The following is an 18816-nucleotide window of genomic DNA, read 5'->3' on the forward strand; positions in this document are numbered from 1 at the left end:
AAAAGAAATGTGATTCTTTCCCAAGTCTTAAAACAACAAAGACAATGCATTTTCCAGCCATTACAAGTTTTAACCAGCTATCACCAATTTTGGTTCACTAACAACTGTCGCTGTGCATCTTGATGACATTTTAATTTTACAGAGCAATAATATCAAACACACACCCCCACCCCCGCTTTTCCAATCATCCACCGCATGCCTCATACTAAACTGCCAGGGACGCGGGCCAACTCCTAATCTCCAACTCGCTTTCATTGCAGCAGACTCTGCTTCCAGGCCCGAGCTGGTTTCCCCCACCAGAGGGACTGGAGAGCGGGTCCCGGCCTGGCTCGCTCCACCCGAAGGCGGGAGAGGCCGCAGAGGCAGGCGGCATCGGGTTTCACATCCTGATCCTGCGGCTCTCCGGAGCAACAGCTTTCCCTCAGCCTGCGGAGCATTAGGGGAAGAGCTCGGGCGGCGCGGTCCGAGTAGGGACATGGCGGAAAGGTGAGTGCGGTCGTCCGATCCAGTCCGTAACTTTAGGGGGGGCCTTCCCCGTCTTCCTACCTGTTGAGCAGCTGGGTGGAGCGCAGGGTTGGGCCCCCGGCAGGAGGGGAAGCAGCGAGACGCCTCAGCCGCCATTCCGCGCTGGAGGATTCGCGCCTGGAGGAGGAGAAAAGAAAAGTACAGGGAAACTTTTCGGGTCCTGAACGGGAATAGATCTGCTCATGAGTTTCTCCTAATCGTCCGTAGAAGGGGATTGCCTTAAAATCGAGACGGGGACAAAAGACGGGAGGGGAAAAGATAATGGGGGTCGTGCTTAAGGAGCGGGTTTGTGCGCCAGCGGCGGAGATGGAACTTGGTCCCCTCCCAGCCTCCCCATAAACTGTCGATGTCCTTCATCGTTCGGTCCCATATCGTGATTGCAGGAAGGTATCTTTGGACCGGCGATCGTGTGAACGGTTTTAGGTAGTACGTGTGCGTGGTTAACCTGTGTATATTATATTATATGAATGCTCCAGTGTGATTGGTATAGTATTGCAGTTGAATGTGTGTGCTATATTTAAACCTCACACCTTTTTGCCTGCTGCAAATAATGGCTGGCACCTTGGCACCCTACTGGCAACTACCAACCCGAAGTAGATGGACTGCTTCATGCCTGAAAGAGGGCGGGGAATCCACCTTTACGGTAGTTAGCAACTATCTTGGTTATGAATAGGACAGGGTGATTAAAGGATAACCGATCTGCATTGTGATATTGAGGGAACACTTTAAGAACTCGTGTAGGGTGTTAACTTGGGAGCACAGCTGTGCCCATGATTAATGTCATTTTGGGGAGTTGTCATTTTTCCAGCCATTTATTTTTCCTTGGGACATCCATTTTCCACAATTTTATGTTCTGCATACAGGGTTCTCATCTAAACTGAAACATAGTATAAGTAGTGGACTGGGTTGCTTACTTGTTCTTTAGCTGTATTGCTAAACCCTAGTTATCAGGGACTGATAAGTGCCTTAAAAAAACCCCATCAGCAGTGGAAAGCCATTCCACAGATCAACCAGGATAGGATCTTTTGTGTTCTTTTCTAAAGTGGGATCCTTGTGTGGGTGCAATACTTGAGCTAACTGATCCGGTGAGTAGGCTGTTCCCTTTGACTTGTCAGACACTTTTCTTTTCTTTTGTGTGGGCAGTCTTTATATGTTGATACCAGAGAATAATGCAAAATATGTAATTTGATATCTATGAATGAGATGAGAGTGTGCTCCATTTTAAGCTTTGTTTTTTGCTTTTCATATATAACTTGTATATCCACACCAGCAGAACAATGAATGAAATATATTTCTTTGACCTATTTTCTATCATATAAAATGCTTCGAAGAACCTCATTTGTGCCTTTATTTTCTTAAAATAGAGCAGCTTTAAATATGTATGATGAACTAATAACTTAGAGCTGGGATTTTTTTAAAAAACTGCCTCAGGTGTGCTCAAGGGATTGGGTATGCCCTATAGGATTGTTAACTTTTTTTAATTTGACACTTTTCTTTGAAGAACAGATCATACAGCAAACTCAAAGTCCCTTCAGTCTAAAAAGTTATGTGCAGCTTGACATGGGTAGGTCTGTATTTTGAGAAATTGCCCTTTGGTTACACAGAACTAGTTATTTGCAGATCTTTGGCTCGCAGCCTGGTGGATACATTCTTTCCTGTTAGGACAGACATGCAGCTTGATTCATGCTAACTTAGAAGCAAGTCTGACTAACTTCAATTTGGCTTACTTTCTAAGTAATTTCAGTCTTGGAGCATAATTATATGAGGTGCAAACTGTGATTAGGATTCTCAGTGCTTTACTTTAAAAGCATCTGTGAGGCACCCAGAATTGGACTGTGGCTCCACCTGTTGGGCAAAGGGGGTTTATTTATTATTTTCATTTATTATCCGCTTGCTCACTAGGATCACAAATACTGATGTAACTATTCAATCAATCATTCAGCAAGCCATTATGAAATATAACATTTGATAACAATATTTCAATCTAACAGCAAAGAATCCTTGTTAAATCCTTTTACCCCATTTCCCAAATTGCCCCCCCCCAAAAAATGCTCTTAACTCTTATATGGAACCTTTATTTTTCCTTTTAGCAGCTAACAGTAGCATGGTGGGGGCAGGGGAGCAAGAGTTTGTAGGGGGAAATATTAAACACGCCTCTTCCTGTGCTTCAGTCCCATTGCGTATTGTGTTATATGGAACCAGGCCTGAGTGCTTTTAAATAAAATTGTTAGGTTACCTGGAGGTTTTTGAAGAGAGGCTGGATGACCATTTGTCAGGAGTGCTTTGATTGTGAGTTCCTGCATTGCAGGGGCTTAGACTTGATGGCCCTTGGGGTCTCTTCCAACTCTATGATTCTATTGTTATGGATCTCATCTAGTTGTATCCTGAATCCTGCTCTAAGCATATTTGATCCAGATTGCTTATGTTCAAAGAATCTTCTTGAATTATGGTCTTTTGTGACTTTCACTTCCCTTTGTTTATATTGATACCTACTCCCAGGTACAGATCTCTCTAACAAAGCAAAAATTACCGTAATATAATATACACTTCAGTATCTGCAAGGAATATCAGGGTTAAGACATGGAGGCAGGCAATGACAAACCATCTCCGAACATCTGTTACCTTGAAAACCCTACATGGTTGCCATGTGACGTGATAGCAAAAACAAACATACTGCAATAGACAAAACATACTGCAATAGAACAATTTGCTTGAAAATTGTGTAAATCGAACGGAGGAATTAATCAACACTGCATTTATCCATAGTTCTTACATTCAAAAGACACAACTGTTTAGTTTTAAACTATTTAAAGAGAATCATTTTATTCCAGAGATCATGATAGTAGTTTTCCTAGCTTTATCATATCAATTATATGCTGTCAAGCTGCTTCTGACTTGAGGTGACCCTATGCATTAATGGCCTCCAAAATGTCCTGTCATCAGTAGTTTTGCTCAGGTGTTGCAGATAGAAGGCTATGACTTCCTTTCTTACATCAGTCCATGTCATGGCAGGGTTTCCCTACTGCCTTCAGTTTTTCCAAATATTGTCATCTTCTCCAGTGAGCCTTGTCTTTTCATGATGTGACCAGTGTATGACAGCCTCAGTTTAGTCATTTTGGCTTCTAGGGAGAATTTTTCTTGTCAGTCCATGATCTCTGTAAAACTCATCCACCACCACATTTCAAATATATCAGTTTTTCTTCCTTTCAACTTTCTTCATTGTTTAATTTTTATACCTATACATTTTAATGGGGAATATCACATTATGAATTACCTTAATTTTAATGTCAAACAACACTTTTCTTGTTCCTTCATGACTGCCCTTTCCAGTCCCAATCTCTTCTGATTTCTTGGTTGCAGTATCTCTTTTGAAAACTACATGTCTATATGTTAATAGACAGTGTAATTATTACTGCCCAGATGAATACAAATCACCCCATGGGAACAGGATTTCACTAGGTTTCTCTTGATGTTGACAGAGAAGTTTTCTCATTTCCTTTTTTCCTAATTTTAACTCTTTTTCTTATTGGTAAAGATTAAACCGGTATACTCAAATTAAACGTTCCAGTGGTTTGCCCGTATTAAATTTGCTGCAGTTGAAATTATATAGTTCGGGAAGATAAGAGAGCCGAATGTTTACCTGAGAGGGGAGGGATATAAAAACTAAAAATAATAAATACATATATATTTTAAATAAGTAAATTGGAAGTAAATAATCTTTGAAGCAAATTGAAGAGTCGTTTCAAACCTCTTACTTATTTTACCTTGGAAGCAGCCTTGTAATTTTGAAACAGGAAGTCTTATCACTTCTATATCATGGGAGTTTCCAGTGTGGGAATAGCAAATTATGCTCACTAATCATTATGCAAATAGTAAACATGTAAAACATTGTAATGTTGATGCTGTTTTCCTTTATCCACACAGTCACTTCAACCTTTTGTTCTAATCTGTCCTGCCAAAAAAACAAAAACAAATCTCAGATATCAATAAAGAGAAAGTCACTAGAATGGACACAGAAATAAAGTTCTGAAAGCACTGGGGTCTTTTCCTGCTTCATACTGGTAAAAAGAACACATTTATATCTGTACTGGTTATCCCACACTCAAACCCAACAATTGTCATTAACTATCATTTATATTTATAACTGGTCTTCTAACCTAGTTCATTTTTGCAAACTGGATTTTTAAAGGAAATGGATTCCTATTCTTTGAACCAGGTAATTTGAAAATGGTACTATCTGATGTAGCAGTAGATATCTAAAATATGGAAAAATGAGAGGTTTCTCTTTGAATTGTTTTCATGGTTTTTGGATTTAGAGTAAGCATACCCAATTCTGAAAATAGATAATCTAATGAATAACTAAAGGATGCCAGAGGTGTTTTATAATATAGAGGTTGCTGCTATTTAAAAGACCAGTTTTAACCTGCAAATTGTTGGATCCAGAGGACTTTGTACAGCTTGGTGCTACAAGGTTTGAGGCATAGTCAATTCACACATGGATCAATATTTCAGCCCTTTGAAACTGAAAGAGGCCTTGCTTAGTTCAAAGTAATACATTCGAAATGCTTAAAAATTGTTAAAAGAGCAAGCCGCTTCCATTGTTCCGATTCTGAGACAAGTAGATAAGACAGCTGTATGCGTTTCGGAGTCATTGCACAAGTCTACCCTTACACATGCTGTGTCCTAAAGCCTAATCTGTCTGTTTTCAGTAGTCCCTACATGTTGTTATAAACATTGTCCATTTGTTAATCCGGTCTGTATGCTGCCATGTGGAGCCTACAGCCTGTGCACCTGTGCAGATCAGCAAATTGGAGGATTAGAGTCTCTTGCTCAACAAAGGGAACAAATGGAGTCTTTGGTAAAGCTTTCTGAACAACTTGAGCTCAGCAGGGAAAACAGTATTACAGGCTGAAGACTTCGGATGAACTATTTACATATTTGAACTATGTACATTTTTGAAGGCTATATGCTAGTTTTCAAAAGGCATTTGGTGCTGTTTATTTTAAAACAGGCTTTTCCAACAACAGAAATCAAAATAATATTATGGGTTGGTTCATGGTACTTTTGAAGTCAGTACTTAGTCATAAATATCCCGTGAAATACTGTCATTTAAACATTTGTAAATTGTTAGCTTAAACTGTTGGAAGCCTGCAGTTCTAACTACAATTTTACCAGCACATTTCATAGAATTAATTAGCATCTACTTCCAAGAAGAGTTGCCAACAACCTGGGCAGGAAAGGCTTCTTTGTGGTTTGGAAGTAAACAACGTAACTTGGTAAATAATAACCAATAAACCTATGTTAAATGGGCAGAACTCCCCCCCCCCCCAATACTGTTGGTACACCTATTTCCAAGTATAGATACTGAGACTGTAATCCTTTTATTTCTTTAGGTTCTTATTTATATTAGCTTGGATGCTAGCTAGGGTTTTATGATAGTTGTGATTTCTAATACATTGTAATTTTAAAATTCATTGTCTTAATATTTCATTTATCACTCTGAATGTTCAAGTGGAAGAATAGTGTAGAAATGCAATAAAGATTGACAGGTTTCGGATTCTTTTTTGGTATTTGAATGTACATGGCTTGTATGTTTGGTTAAGCATTTTGGCTAGTGGGAGTCATCTAAATGTATTTTAATATGTTTAAGAATTCTGCTGAAGGCGATGCAGATGGTAAGCAGAACTACTTGGATGTATATCCCATTTTATTCACTCGGATTTACTTTAGGAAGGTGTTTTTAGGATTGCAACCACAGATTACTAGAGATAAAGAGACTGAATGCTTCCCTCCTTCCCTTATTCTTTGTAGGTATAACATGAGACTCACGGTGTAAGGAAAAATCAGGTGGATTGATTTAAATAATTTATTTACATAATACTGACTAGTTAGACACTAGTTTGTTGCCAGAATTATAACCACATATTAACTTAACTCTCAATAGGGTCTTTGTACAATTTGAGAGAGTGTAAGTTTCATACATATTTAACAGTTTTTGACTATATGGAATAATATGATATACAGTTGGTTGCTTATTCTTGGAAAATAGTTCATTTTAGGAAAAGATGCTTTCCTTTATAAGAAAGAATTTTCATCTGTCATTTAGCAGCACAACAGTGTCAGAACATGTGTAAATGTTTAGATGAGCAAAATCTAAATGACAGCTGGACCCTCCTTCTAACAGTAAGGAGTTACTGTGGCTGAAAGCGTTGTTGACAGAACTGGGTGAAAATGTACAACAACCCATTCCACTACTAGAAGATTCGCAAACAGCCATCCATTTAGCTGAGACTGAAAACTTGAAAGCCAGGACAAAGTATATAGGTGTTAAATATGAACATGTACGTGAACTGGTACAGAGTGGGTTCACCAAACTGAAATATGTTGATTCAAAACTAAATGTGGCTGATGCATTAACTAAACCTACTTCAAAAGAGAAATATCATCTCCTGTGTGAACAGCTAAATGTGGTGTCTGTCAATGTTGTAAATAATGTACATACTGTCATACCGATTTTGGAAGGGGTGTCAGAACATGTGTAAATGTTTAGATGAGCAAAATCTAAATGACAGCTGGACCCTCCTTCTAACAGGTGCTATGTGCAGATTAGTACCGAGTGCACAGCATGTACCCTGTGCAAACCTGAAAAGGTGAGGGCACATGATTGGTGCCACAAATGTATATAGATAGCTCAGACAGCAGAGTGATGTGTGCCTGAAAACACCTGTGGTCTGGCAAAGCACTTTGTTAGTTGATAGCAATATATAGAACTACACTGGTGACTGTGTGTCTGTCAGTTCTTGTCTACATTGCATCCTACAAGGTGGTCTACTCAGAGTAACCGCTGCTTCAACAAACAGTTCATATATCATGACTGTATACCAGTGGCCAGGGACCAACAAGTCACCATAGTAGGAGATCTTTTGCTTCTAATCTGCCCAGTAACTGCCACCAGTCCCTCCTACCTTTTTTTGTGGATAGCAGCAGCAGGCAGTTATACAGTAAAGGAGAAGAGGCCGGCTAAAACAAGAAGGATTGCATGAATTTAAATTCCTTATAGTTCCAACCACCATGGGTCTACAAAAACCTGCCATGGCTGCAGCATGTAAGATTTTCAGGGTATGAGCTTTTGAGAGTGAAAGATTCCTCTGTCAGATGTGACACTTTGACTCTCAAAAGCTTATATGCTGAAAACCGTGTTGATCTCTATGTTGCTACTGGACTCATGTCTAGTTGTTCTACTGAAGACCAACCTCTGAAACTGAGTTCACAAACAGGGCGAAGGAGCTATGGCACTAGACCAGGGGTCAGCAACCTTTACCACCCAAAGAGCCATTTGGACCCGTTTTCCACAGCCCCAAAGATCTACAGAGCTGCCTCCGGTTTGGCCCCTCCACTCCCCTTTCCTTCCAGCGCTGGGAGGTGAAGGCGCTGGGCAGGGAAACTCACTCTTCCCAATGGAGCAGGCAGTCGCCTGTGCTGTGGGGCACAGGGGGGATGGCGTCTGCGGCTTGCCCAGTGCCGCCGCCTCTCGCACTGCGGGAGGCAGTGGCGTCAGGCAGGGAAACCCCCTCTGTTCCACGGAGCAGGCAGCTGCCTGCTCCGTGGGGTAGAAGGGGATGGTGGCTGCGGCCTGCCTGGTGCTGCCGCCTCTCGCGCTGCGGGAGGCAGCGGTGCCAGGCAGGAAAAACCCCTTTGTCCAACGAAGCAGGCAGTCACCTGCTCCATGGGGCAGAGGGGGGATGGCGGCTTCTCTGGAGGGACACACCCACGCTACCCTCCGACCTCCTGGGGTCGGAGGGTAGTGTGGGCGTGTCACTACAGCCATCTAGAGCAGCGCTGGAAGGAGAGGTGAGTGGAGGGGACGCAAAAAACGGCACCCTCACGCACAGAGACACCTCTGGTTCAGCCCCTCAACTCACCTTTCCTTCCAGCGCTGCTCTGGAAGGCTGGAGGGACACGCCCACGCTACCCTCCGATCTCCAGGCCATGTGGAGTTGCAGTATAAGGCTGAAAGAGCTGCATGCGGCTCCGGAGCCGCAGGTTGCAGACACCTGCACTAGACTGTATTCCTTTATTTATTAACTGCAGCTTCAAATGCCTTTGCTTCTAGTTAAAAATTGTTTAAAGACATCAGAATATAAGCTGGATTTTTTTTAGCAATGAAAATTTGTTTCTTAACATTAATAACAATTTATGAATTGCCAGTATAAAAGTAGGTAAGGCTCTCAGTTTCAAACTTGTAATTATTTTTTCTCAGGCAATTATCTCCAGGAATTGTTTGAGAGAGTACACATATTTTAAATTAATTTTCAAACATTAGAGAGGTACGTGAAATAAAACTACAAATGCACAAATCCAATTAAAACAGTTGGACTTTGAAGTCACTGGATTGGCTGTGCAAGTTTAATTAAAACCAGTGCTAAAAGTCTGCTGTATATGCTTCCTCTGATATGGTTGAAGGGGTATTGTAATCTCCAATCTGACATGGAACTAACAAGTACCACAAGTGATGAGGTGCTCCAATGACCTCTATGGAACAGAGTTAAATTCTGTTGAAATAGATTAAGTCAAAATATTCTAAATCAAATCATAATATATTTAAGGCATAGAGTAATTTTCTAAGAAAAAATATTTTTCTGGAAAATTCACATCATGGGAGCTTCAGGCACCTTCAAGGAAATGGACAGAGAAGTAAAGGTCCATTCTTGCAGTAGAGACAGATGTTTGAACATCAATGAGAGGTAAAATCGAAAGTGAGGACTCCAATAATTATCTGTAAGGTATATTCTGTGTTTAATTTTTTGCCTGAAGGCATCAAGGCTACACCTGCAGAAAGTGCAAACTGGTTGCTCGGTAAGAGGTTAGGTAAGAGGACTTGAGGAGCAAGTTTCTACGCTCTTGAACAGGACACAAGGGCACTGCTGTGAGAGCAAAAGCAGGCAGAGACTGTCAAGAATGAAGAGGAGACCCCAGTATGGGGTATGAAACTGCATGGAAGAGATTGACCATCAAGAGCAGGAAGATCAAAAGGCATTCTGAGGCAGCCAGACTAAGAAACCAAGAAGAATCTATGCGTATCATGATAGAGGACACCTACAACAGGCAATCCTTTGTGCAAAAGAACAAAGCCTTTCAAGAACAGAGATGATTAATTTACCATCTGCAGGAAATGATGGGTAATCGTAGTTAGTGACTTCATCCTGAGACGTACAACTGCAACTGTATGCTGTCCAAAACTCTTGGCTTATAATGTGTACTGTTTCCTTGGTGCATGGATCTGGGATGAGACAGACAAAGATGGAATGCTTCATCTTTATCCCTTCTTGTGCAACCATGTGGGAATGAATGATGCTGCCAGGCACAACCGTGAGGGTATGTTATTCATGTATTTTCTAGGTCTATACTAATACTCAGAGTATGGAATACATATTACAAGAAGGTGAAATGAGCCAGTGAAGTGTGGTGGTTAAACTGTTGGACTAGAACACAGGTGTCAAACTCACAGCCCTTCAGATGTTATGAACTACAGTTCCCATCATCCCCTGCCAGCATCATGGAACTGTAGTCCATAACATCTGGAGGGTTGCAAGTTTGACACCTATGGACTAGAATCTGAGAGACACAGGCTCTACTCTTCTGAGTGACCTTGAACAAGTCACGTAGCCTAACCTCCTTCACAGGGTTGTTGTGAGGATAAAATGGAGGGGAGGAGAATCACTTTGGGTACCCACTGGGAAGAAGGACGGATAATAACTAAAATAAATATGTGAGATTTGGTGGGATGATGCTTATGATTGGAATGTAACCACTGGAACAGATCACTTATTCAAAAAGAATCAATGCAGCTGGCAGGGATGGGAAGTAGCGTGCTACATCTAATATATGTACAGTTAAGGTGGGTGAATGTGGATGCCTTATGGAAAAGCATCTGTGTAAAGATAACTAGAGAAAGTAATAAAAACAGTGATGTGGCTGGCATCTACTAACCTTTTCCAAAGTCTTTCCTTTTTCCTTTCTGAAAAGGAACATGACAACTTGCTGATGTGCAGTATGAGAAACAATATTGGGAACTCATAAGCTCATAAAATCAACTGCAAAAGATATACTTTGAAACTATGGAGAGATTTATAAGGTGGCTTCTCTTGCTATTGCAAACTCATCCTAAAGGAATCTGCTCCCTTCAATTCTTTCTCTATCATTATTAAAGGTACAAAACCCCTGGTGTTTATTGGATCTGGCAGCCCAGATTGGATCTTTTAGCCTTGGCCCTTCTCACTCAGGGATATGGATCTGAACAGTTCATTTTGTGTTTGGCCTTTTCTGCATGCACAGCTTACCACAGATTTTCCCAGTGGTGAAATCTAGTGTCTTGGAAACATTTTTGTGAAATCATTCCACACATCTCCATTTCCCACCATGACTCCTCCCCGGCCCTTGTTTCTTCAGTTGCATTTATTGCACACACTACTGCCACAAAAGTATTGTTCCTAATGGTGGTGGGATGTCATCTGTCAACAGAACAATCCTCCCCCCTTTTTTCCTTTAGTGCAGGGCTCTAGTGTTACAACACAGTTGCGTTTGACCAAAAATGCCTCAACTTCCATTTCTACAATTTACCACACAAAATGGAAGCCAACCCCACCCCACCCCTTACTAGAGCAGGCACCATTATCTAAAGAAACAAAAACATGTACCCTCCATCCCCAATTTTTTTGGCCACATTAGAGCAGCAGTAATACACAATCATTACTGCGGCAGTCCCTTGTCAATTTCACTTCTATGGAAGCAGTATATCTTCTTAAAGATGCATTGCTTGTTTGATATTAAATTATCAAAGCTGATCCAATAGCTTTTGCTTCTTTGTACCTGTGCCTGAAGGTCAGTATTGAAAGCTCTGTCTGAAATTGACAAAGCTAATCTAATCACCTCTGCTTTCTTGTACCTGTGCCTGAACTTTAACACTGCAAGCTGTGTGTGAAATTGACAAAGTCAATCTACTCCTGCTTCTTGTCTCTGCCTTAAGGTTACATTGCTAGTTTGAGATGATAAAGAGATAAAAAGTTTAAATTCCTTTTGATAATGGAGGACTGGGGGGAGGAGGAGGAGAGAATGGCTGTACCTGGGCACAGATTAAGGCCAGGTGTTTGGTGCGGTGGAGGAATAAAGACCATTTCAACATGGTCATATGCTAAAGGCAAGTTGGCTCAGAAACAGGTAGAAAAAAATTGTGGTAAAAGTGCATGGGAAAACAAAAGAGGGAAAATGAAGGGAAAATATTTCCGGAAACAGAGGCAAAAACGTGAGGAATTAACAGAAAAACAACGTAGCATTTCATCACAAGATTCATTTTAAACAACTTGTGCAGAAAAGGCCTTTGTTTTGGATAAATAGCATTTGAGATTCTTTATGTAGTGGGATTCTTTATGCAGTGAGTAACTAAATATATGGAGGACTTCCAAAATAATTGAAATTGGTGGAAAATGAATCAACTTGAGCTAAAAATATTCTCACTGAAATGTAATTGCAGATTTCAAAAATGAATACAAAAAGTTATTTTAATGCTCCTCTGCCGCTGACACATCCTTTTTCTGTGTATCACCTAGCGGACCCCATACTCTGTTTTGGCCCTGAGTTGCAATTAGCTATCAAAAGAATGCTTTAGCCTTTCAAGTGCTTATTATTCTTTAGCTTCACTTAATCTAAGTCTTTGTTGGCTTGCTGGCACAATCTTGCAACATAGAGTCTACATGGAAATCCCTCTAGGCAGTCTGAGCTCAAATGGCCTATAATGTTATCCTTTACAGTATAAATTAAAATGAGGGTAAACATGAAGATCTGGTTTCATCTGTATTCATGCAAGTTTACTGTGAACTCTACAAAGTTTTTAATTAGCTAATTGTAATTGTCATTAAGCTTTCATATGGAAACTTTTCTTGTTCTGACTTTCTGGGCAAGAATAGAGCTGAAGATAACTGTGGAAAAGCTGCTTTTTATCTAGGAAAAAGTCTTATGTAGGATGTATTTGTAGGAGTCAACTACTGTTGAAAACAAGCTACGAAGACCTTCCCCACTGAGAATCAATAGGTATAGCTACATATCTCTTATATAAAAATCAACACATATCTGTGAACTTTCACAGAGAAAGTGGGGGATCTTGGGATTTAAAAAGCATAGCTCTCTATGCTTGAACTGTATCCTAGAATTCTTTCTCCTCCTTGAGTTGATCCAGTCCTGCTTTGTTCTGTATTATCCAGTCCTGCTTTATTCTGTAGTTTGGGATAATTCCTCTAGAGCAGGGGTGTCCAACTCTGGCACCCCAGATGTTCATGGACTACGATTCCCATCTGCCCCTAATGCTGGCAGGGGCTGATGGGAATCGTGAGATCTATGATTTTATCTAAGAAGCGCCATGAGTTGGACACCAACCCTAGAGCAGGGGTAGTGAACCTCTCGGCTCTCCAGATGTTCAGGAACTACAATTCCCATCCCAGCCCCTATGCCAGCATGGCCGAAATTCGCCCATGCTGACAGAGGCTTGATGGGAATTGTAATTCCTGAACATCTGGAAGAAGCTTCCTGATTCCTAGAGTATATCAACAGTAATGCTGAACAATAATTCCACCCATCTCCTTAGAACCACATGCCCGTATATTGAGACAGAAGGGACAAAATATTATATTTCTACTGGAATACATTGCTGAAACATCTTGGCTTCTGAGCATGACAGAATATTTGGGCATGGATATATATGGTAAGTTGATTTTACAGGCAACAGCTTTCCTTCTTTAAAGTCTGCCCTTTCTATGTGCTGAGAACTGATTGTGTAATGACAGCAGACCCTTGTTTTTAAGTTTAGTTTGGGCCCACTTTCTGGCATTTGGCATGCTTACCAGAGTCTTTTCAACATTTAATGGTTTCAAATAGTTCCTTTGAGAAACTTTCCTGCAAGATGCTATCTTTTTCAGACTTACTACAACTTGGATTCAGAGACATAGTCTGGAAAGGAGTGCCACTTGGGGCTTCACACTACAACAGAGAGAAATTCCTGAAAGAACTAATTCAGAGTGACTTATTTATTTTAAAAAGCCGTTGACTGGAATATGGTTTTTGAAGGAAGCTGGCTTTCTTTCTCTTGAGTTCTGTTTCCCATCATAACTTTCCCATAAAACAGAGTGTGAAGTCAAAGTTTCCATTTTCAAAACAACAAAACCTTGCATAGAGCTAAGAGGCAGGGGCTGTAGAATTCTGCAGCAACAACCGTCTGCCATACCCTGCCATTATAGAACTCTGATCTTGTAGCTGGAAGAACTTGAAAATATTATACAGTTGCATGTTTTCCTTGTATTACAATTTATGTAGAATGTGAGAATCTTTTGTGCAGAATGTGAAAATCTAGTTGAAAGGTATAAACAGTATTGGACAAGCAGGATAGAAAGAAAAAAGTGGTCATTATTCAGATACCAGTGGGAAAATATCAGTGTCCCAACATACGCTTTTGCTGATGTAAAAGTCACCATTCTCCAGTAAAATTACTTTAAAGGGAGAATCCACTGCAAAAGTACTGAGTTAGGATTTAACAAGAGATTCAGATCCCCTCCCCCAGTATGTAGATGTTCTCGTTCACAATAAGTGCAATAAACTTAGCCCATTAAAGTTACTGCTTTGAAAGGGTGTAACTCTTTAAATGATTGCATTGTACCATACAGTTGCTGGTAGCTCAGTATGATCCATTCTTTTCAGATGTTATCTGTTTATCATTTTTCACACCACACCTTCCTTGGTTAGATCTGATTTAATGTTAGTTCTGCTCAGTCCATCTTCAACAGTTTACTCTGTCCCACCGAAACATATAAGTAGAATTGTGATTTCATCCTCTGCCACTTCCTCCCCATTCAACCCTTCCTGTGCCCCAAACACTAAGCTGGGCCCAGTACCAGCCTTCTCAAACCCACTCCAACCCTCCCCCCACCCCAAATGGCAAACCAGGCCTGACAGGGCAGCAGTGGCGAGTGGTCCACTGCCCTGCTGGGCCCAGCACCAGCCCTCCCAAGCCCCTTCCATCCCTCCCCCCCAACTCTCCCGGTGCCCCAAACACAAAGTCAGACCCGGCACCAACAGTCCCAAGCCCCCTCCCCCTGCCCCAAACACCAAGTGACTATTTTCTACTGTGGAAGCACAATACTCTCTCTCTTCCATTGAAGCACTATTGACCGCACTTAGATCTTTTGGTGGGAAAGGGTATAAAAATGGTCTTCATCAATTCTGATTTCTTTTTGGATGGTTATTGTTTCAAACTGGCCTGTCTTTGTAACTTGTGCATATTCTTGCCCTTCTGTTGCTTGTGACTGATACAGTTCATGCATCTGATTAAGTGAGCTCTGACTCATGCATGCCTTTGATGGAATAAATTTTGTTAGTCTTTGAGGTTCCAATGGGCTTCTGTTTAATTAGATTTTAAAAGTGGCATATTAAGAGAACTCATGCTGCCAGACCTTGTTACTCTTCTGTGGTGTAATCAGAGCCACAGTATATTAAACTGAATGTATCACTGACTTGACAATAAGCAGAGCAGTGCAATCCTACAGAAAGTTACACCCTTCCAAACTCATGGTTTAGAAACATGTAACTCTCTTAAGAGATTATGCTGTTGAGCATATTATGTTTTCACCGAATTACATTTTTTAGCAGTTTTAACCAGTTTAAATCAACAGATTATTCAATCAAAGTTTCTTTGATTGATTTGTGAGTGCAAATATTAATCAGTGAGTCTGAGAGTTTGGGGAATGAGCAATCACAGTCTTACGATCTGACATAAACAACTACAATGAGGGATTTATTGGATAAAAATCTTTAATTGGTGGATTGCCCTACTCTTTATATCTGATAAAGATATTTGATGAAGGTGGCTCTTGAAAGCTTATGGATTTTTGGCACCCTGCGCTGTGTTCCCTATGGTGTTCTCTGCTCAGAATCAGGGCAACATCTGTTAGAGACCAGGGCTTGGGCTGTAACCTTTAAGTAAGTTTGTTTGTTTGTTTGTTTATTATTTGGATTTATTAATTGCTCCACCCCCGTAGGGCTCTGGGTGGTGTACAACATTATAAGTTCTGGTTGCGTCTCTGTTTTTGTATGGACCCAAATAGTTTATCCCAGCTAGAAATGTGGGAGCTCCAGCTCTTGAAATGGTGGCTCCATATTGAAGCAGAAATTATTTCCCTGGGTTTCTCTTGGGAGTCCCTACATATGCTCACCACTACGGAGATTTATTACCATCTCAAAAATCAGACTATTTGACCAGGAATATCAATTTCTTCTGAGCAAAGCCCAAAGCTCTTGCTCCCTATTATACTTTGGGATTATCCCCCAGAAATCTTGCCCTGTTATCTACTTGGAACAACTTGTTAACCATACTCTCAGATGGGTCATGACTAGAGCAAGATGCAATTCTTTTCCTTCAGCTATGCTTCAAGGTCGCTTTTTAAATATTCCACTTACTGAGCGACGTTGCCAGTTTTGCCCTCGTATAGCTGATTCACTTTCTCACATCTTACTCTAATGCCCAAAATATAACAACGTCAGAGCTGATTTGGCTGTTCTATTACTGACAGGGTTTGCAATTCTCTCAGATAAAACAAAAATGACTAAGTTATTGAACAACTCTAATATCGAAATGTCTGAATCTGTAGCCACATTTTAATGCGTGTTTTATATGATGTGCAATAGTGTTCTTTCTATTGTAATTTTGATACATGATGGTTTTTATGCCTAATAAAGGTTTTTGATTGTGAAAGCTTATGGCCCCAAAATCTTGTTAGTTTTTAAGGTGCTACTGGATTCAAATCTAGCTGTTCTTCTGTACATCAACATGGCCGTCTTCTGAAACTACACTTCAGGTATTGCTCTTCAACTATAGTGATGAGAAACATGCTAATTTACAAGTCTTATATCTACATACACAAACTACTATTTTCAGGATTCTTTTTAATTTTACATTCCATGCTTGGTAGCACAATGAAAGTGGAGGTTTTGATAAGCTAGCTTCAAAGTTGCAACATGTATATCCCTAAATACAGATTAGTAAAATTGAAGTTGCAGTGAAAGGCTTTTGCATTGGAGTGGATTTTTGCATCTTGTAAGTAGATGTATGCTCCAAGTGAGAGTGTGGAGCTGAAAATTTGAGTTTATTGTGCTTTGTCAGATGTTCAAAAAAGATGCGAATCAAGGCTGATTTGGCTATTTCCCTTGGCAGAACTGGTGAGTTCCTTTACCCTTATGGCAGTATCAAGAAGAAATGGATAGGAACAACTCATAAGGAAGAATTTAGACCAATCTTTAAAAAAAAGTACAGATTGGGCAGACGGGAAGATGGAAGGCTCAGAAGCCACGCAATTCAACTAAAGCAGCACCTGTTTCCTCAGAGCACAGTATATCTTTGCAGTTCCTCCAGGTGGTTTTTGCCAGTCATCTTCTAAAAACTTTTGACTGTCCCACTATCACCCTGGTCTTGTCTGGACAGATTAAAAATTGGGGGAAAACCCTCCATCCAAACTCTGCTCCTTTCAGCTACCATGTAGGCCCTGACTGGTAGAAGTATGGGTTATAAGTATAAAGCACATATAAAGGTGCTTTGTCAGCTTCAGACTTCTGTTTCTCACATTGTCAAGGGAAAACCACAAAACAGTGAAACATAAGAACAAGCAGCTAGATGCCACCGGACACTCATGGGACTCTTGCATAAAGCCACCTTTCTTGATCAGCCGCACAGATTTGTCTTTATATTCCTGGCTGTTAGTCCTATGGAACTCATGCCGCATCTAAACCCAGGGAAATGAAGGCACGTGATCGTTCAGTTTGAAATAATTTTACCATCATTATGTAGCTCAAATTTACAGAATAACCCGACCAATGTTTTTCTCTTCAATGAGAAGTACAGTTTAAAAGCCTTTTTTGTAAATCAGGGTGGAGGTTTTGTGTGCTTGTTTGTATGGAGTTTGTTTGCACTCCAGAGAAACAGATAACTAATGCTATTAGTTTGATGAGGTTAGATGGTGATGCAATTAGGAGTAATGGTCTGTTCTAGGAACATAATCTTGTTACCTTTGGGACAGACTTGCCAACAAAGATCGCTTCGTCATGCATATCAGTAAAAGTTCACAATTGCAGTTTATCAATACACATGTGTACTAAGGCTATGACAAGGAGTGTGTCTAGGAAATGCTGGTGGGTAAAATGTTGAATATGTGTCCCACAGTAGTGGAACAAAAAGAAATAATGTTTGCATCATAAAATATAATGGCCTGATCAGGCATCAAGGAATACTGGGCAGGTGGCAGCAGGAATTTCTCCCCTCTCTTGCCAGATATTTCACAATGGCAGATAAGACTAATTCAGAAAATTGAACATGATCCTAGAATGCCATGGTCAAAATGCCAAAAAAAGTAGAAAAAGAGTGAAGAGAGCCATAGAATTCTGTTGTAAGACTGGTTTATGGCTTTTGGCAGAACATTTGCTTTGACCAAAGACCTTAAGATTTTTGTCAATGACGTTTTAATAGTCACCTAATTGTGTGCTCTGTTTTTTAATTCTTAGCTACTTTAAGTGCCTCTATGAGACAGAAAGGCAGCATACAAATTAACATATGGAAGTAAATAAATTATCTGTTCTGCAAAACTAAATTCCAGAAGGGTAACTGCAACCAAAATTATGAAGAGTCTCGTGGCACTGTAAAGGGCGTCTCCTTAGTAGTTGCCTGGCATTTTAATCAATTTGATTTCTTCCTGCCTAGAGACATCCTGTGTCTGGGTGGTGTTCACCAGCCATTGTCTTGATCAGGGGTAGGGAACCTGCGGCTCTCCAGATGTTCAGGAACTACAATTCCCATCAGCCCCTACCAGCATGGCCAATTGGGCTCCTGGGATGTTGTGCGGTGTGCCTGGGTGGTTGGGCGGGATGCTTGGGAGGATTGGTCGGACACCTGGGAGGTACACAAGCTGATTGACTGGTAATGTCAGGGGCTGAAGGGGAGGGAGGGAGGGGAGGTGGTGAGGGCTGGCATGCAAGGGAGGGGAGGGAGGGGCCGGCATCTGGACATGGCCCACCCAGGGAGAGGGGGGGAGGCATGCAAAGGAAGGGAGGAGGGAGGGGAAGCATGCAAGGGAAGGGGAGGGAGGGAGGGATGGCATGCAAGGGAGGAGAGGGAGGGGGCCCAGCATCTGGACATGGCCCACCCACCCGAGCGGAGGGAGAGGGAGGGGAGGCATGCAAAGGAAGGGAGGAGGGAGGGGAAGC

General features: G+C 41.0%; 1 protein-coding gene across 2 annotated transcripts in view; it reads left to right on the forward strand.

Moving 5' to 3' along the window:
- Nucleotides 1–359: 359 nt before the first annotated feature.
- ARHGAP39 (Rho GTPase activating protein 39) overlaps nucleotides 360–18816 on the forward strand; it is a 102866-nt gene continuing 84409 nt past the window's right edge. For both annotated transcript variants that reach the window (XM_048497990.1, XM_048497991.1), the window contains exon 1: nucleotides 360–486. In XM_048497990.1, the coding sequence (XP_048353947.1) occupies nucleotides 476–486 (11 nt within the window). In that variant the 5' untranslated portion in view covers nucleotides 360–475. The remainder of the gene's footprint in view (nucleotides 487–18816) is intronic.

This window comes from Sphaerodactylus townsendi, linkage group LG05 (genome assembly GCF_021028975.2).
Source record: "Sphaerodactylus townsendi isolate TG3544 linkage group LG05, MPM_Stown_v2.3, whole genome shotgun sequence".
Taxonomy (NCBI): domain Eukaryota; kingdom Metazoa; phylum Chordata; class Lepidosauria; order Squamata; family Sphaerodactylidae; genus Sphaerodactylus; species Sphaerodactylus townsendi.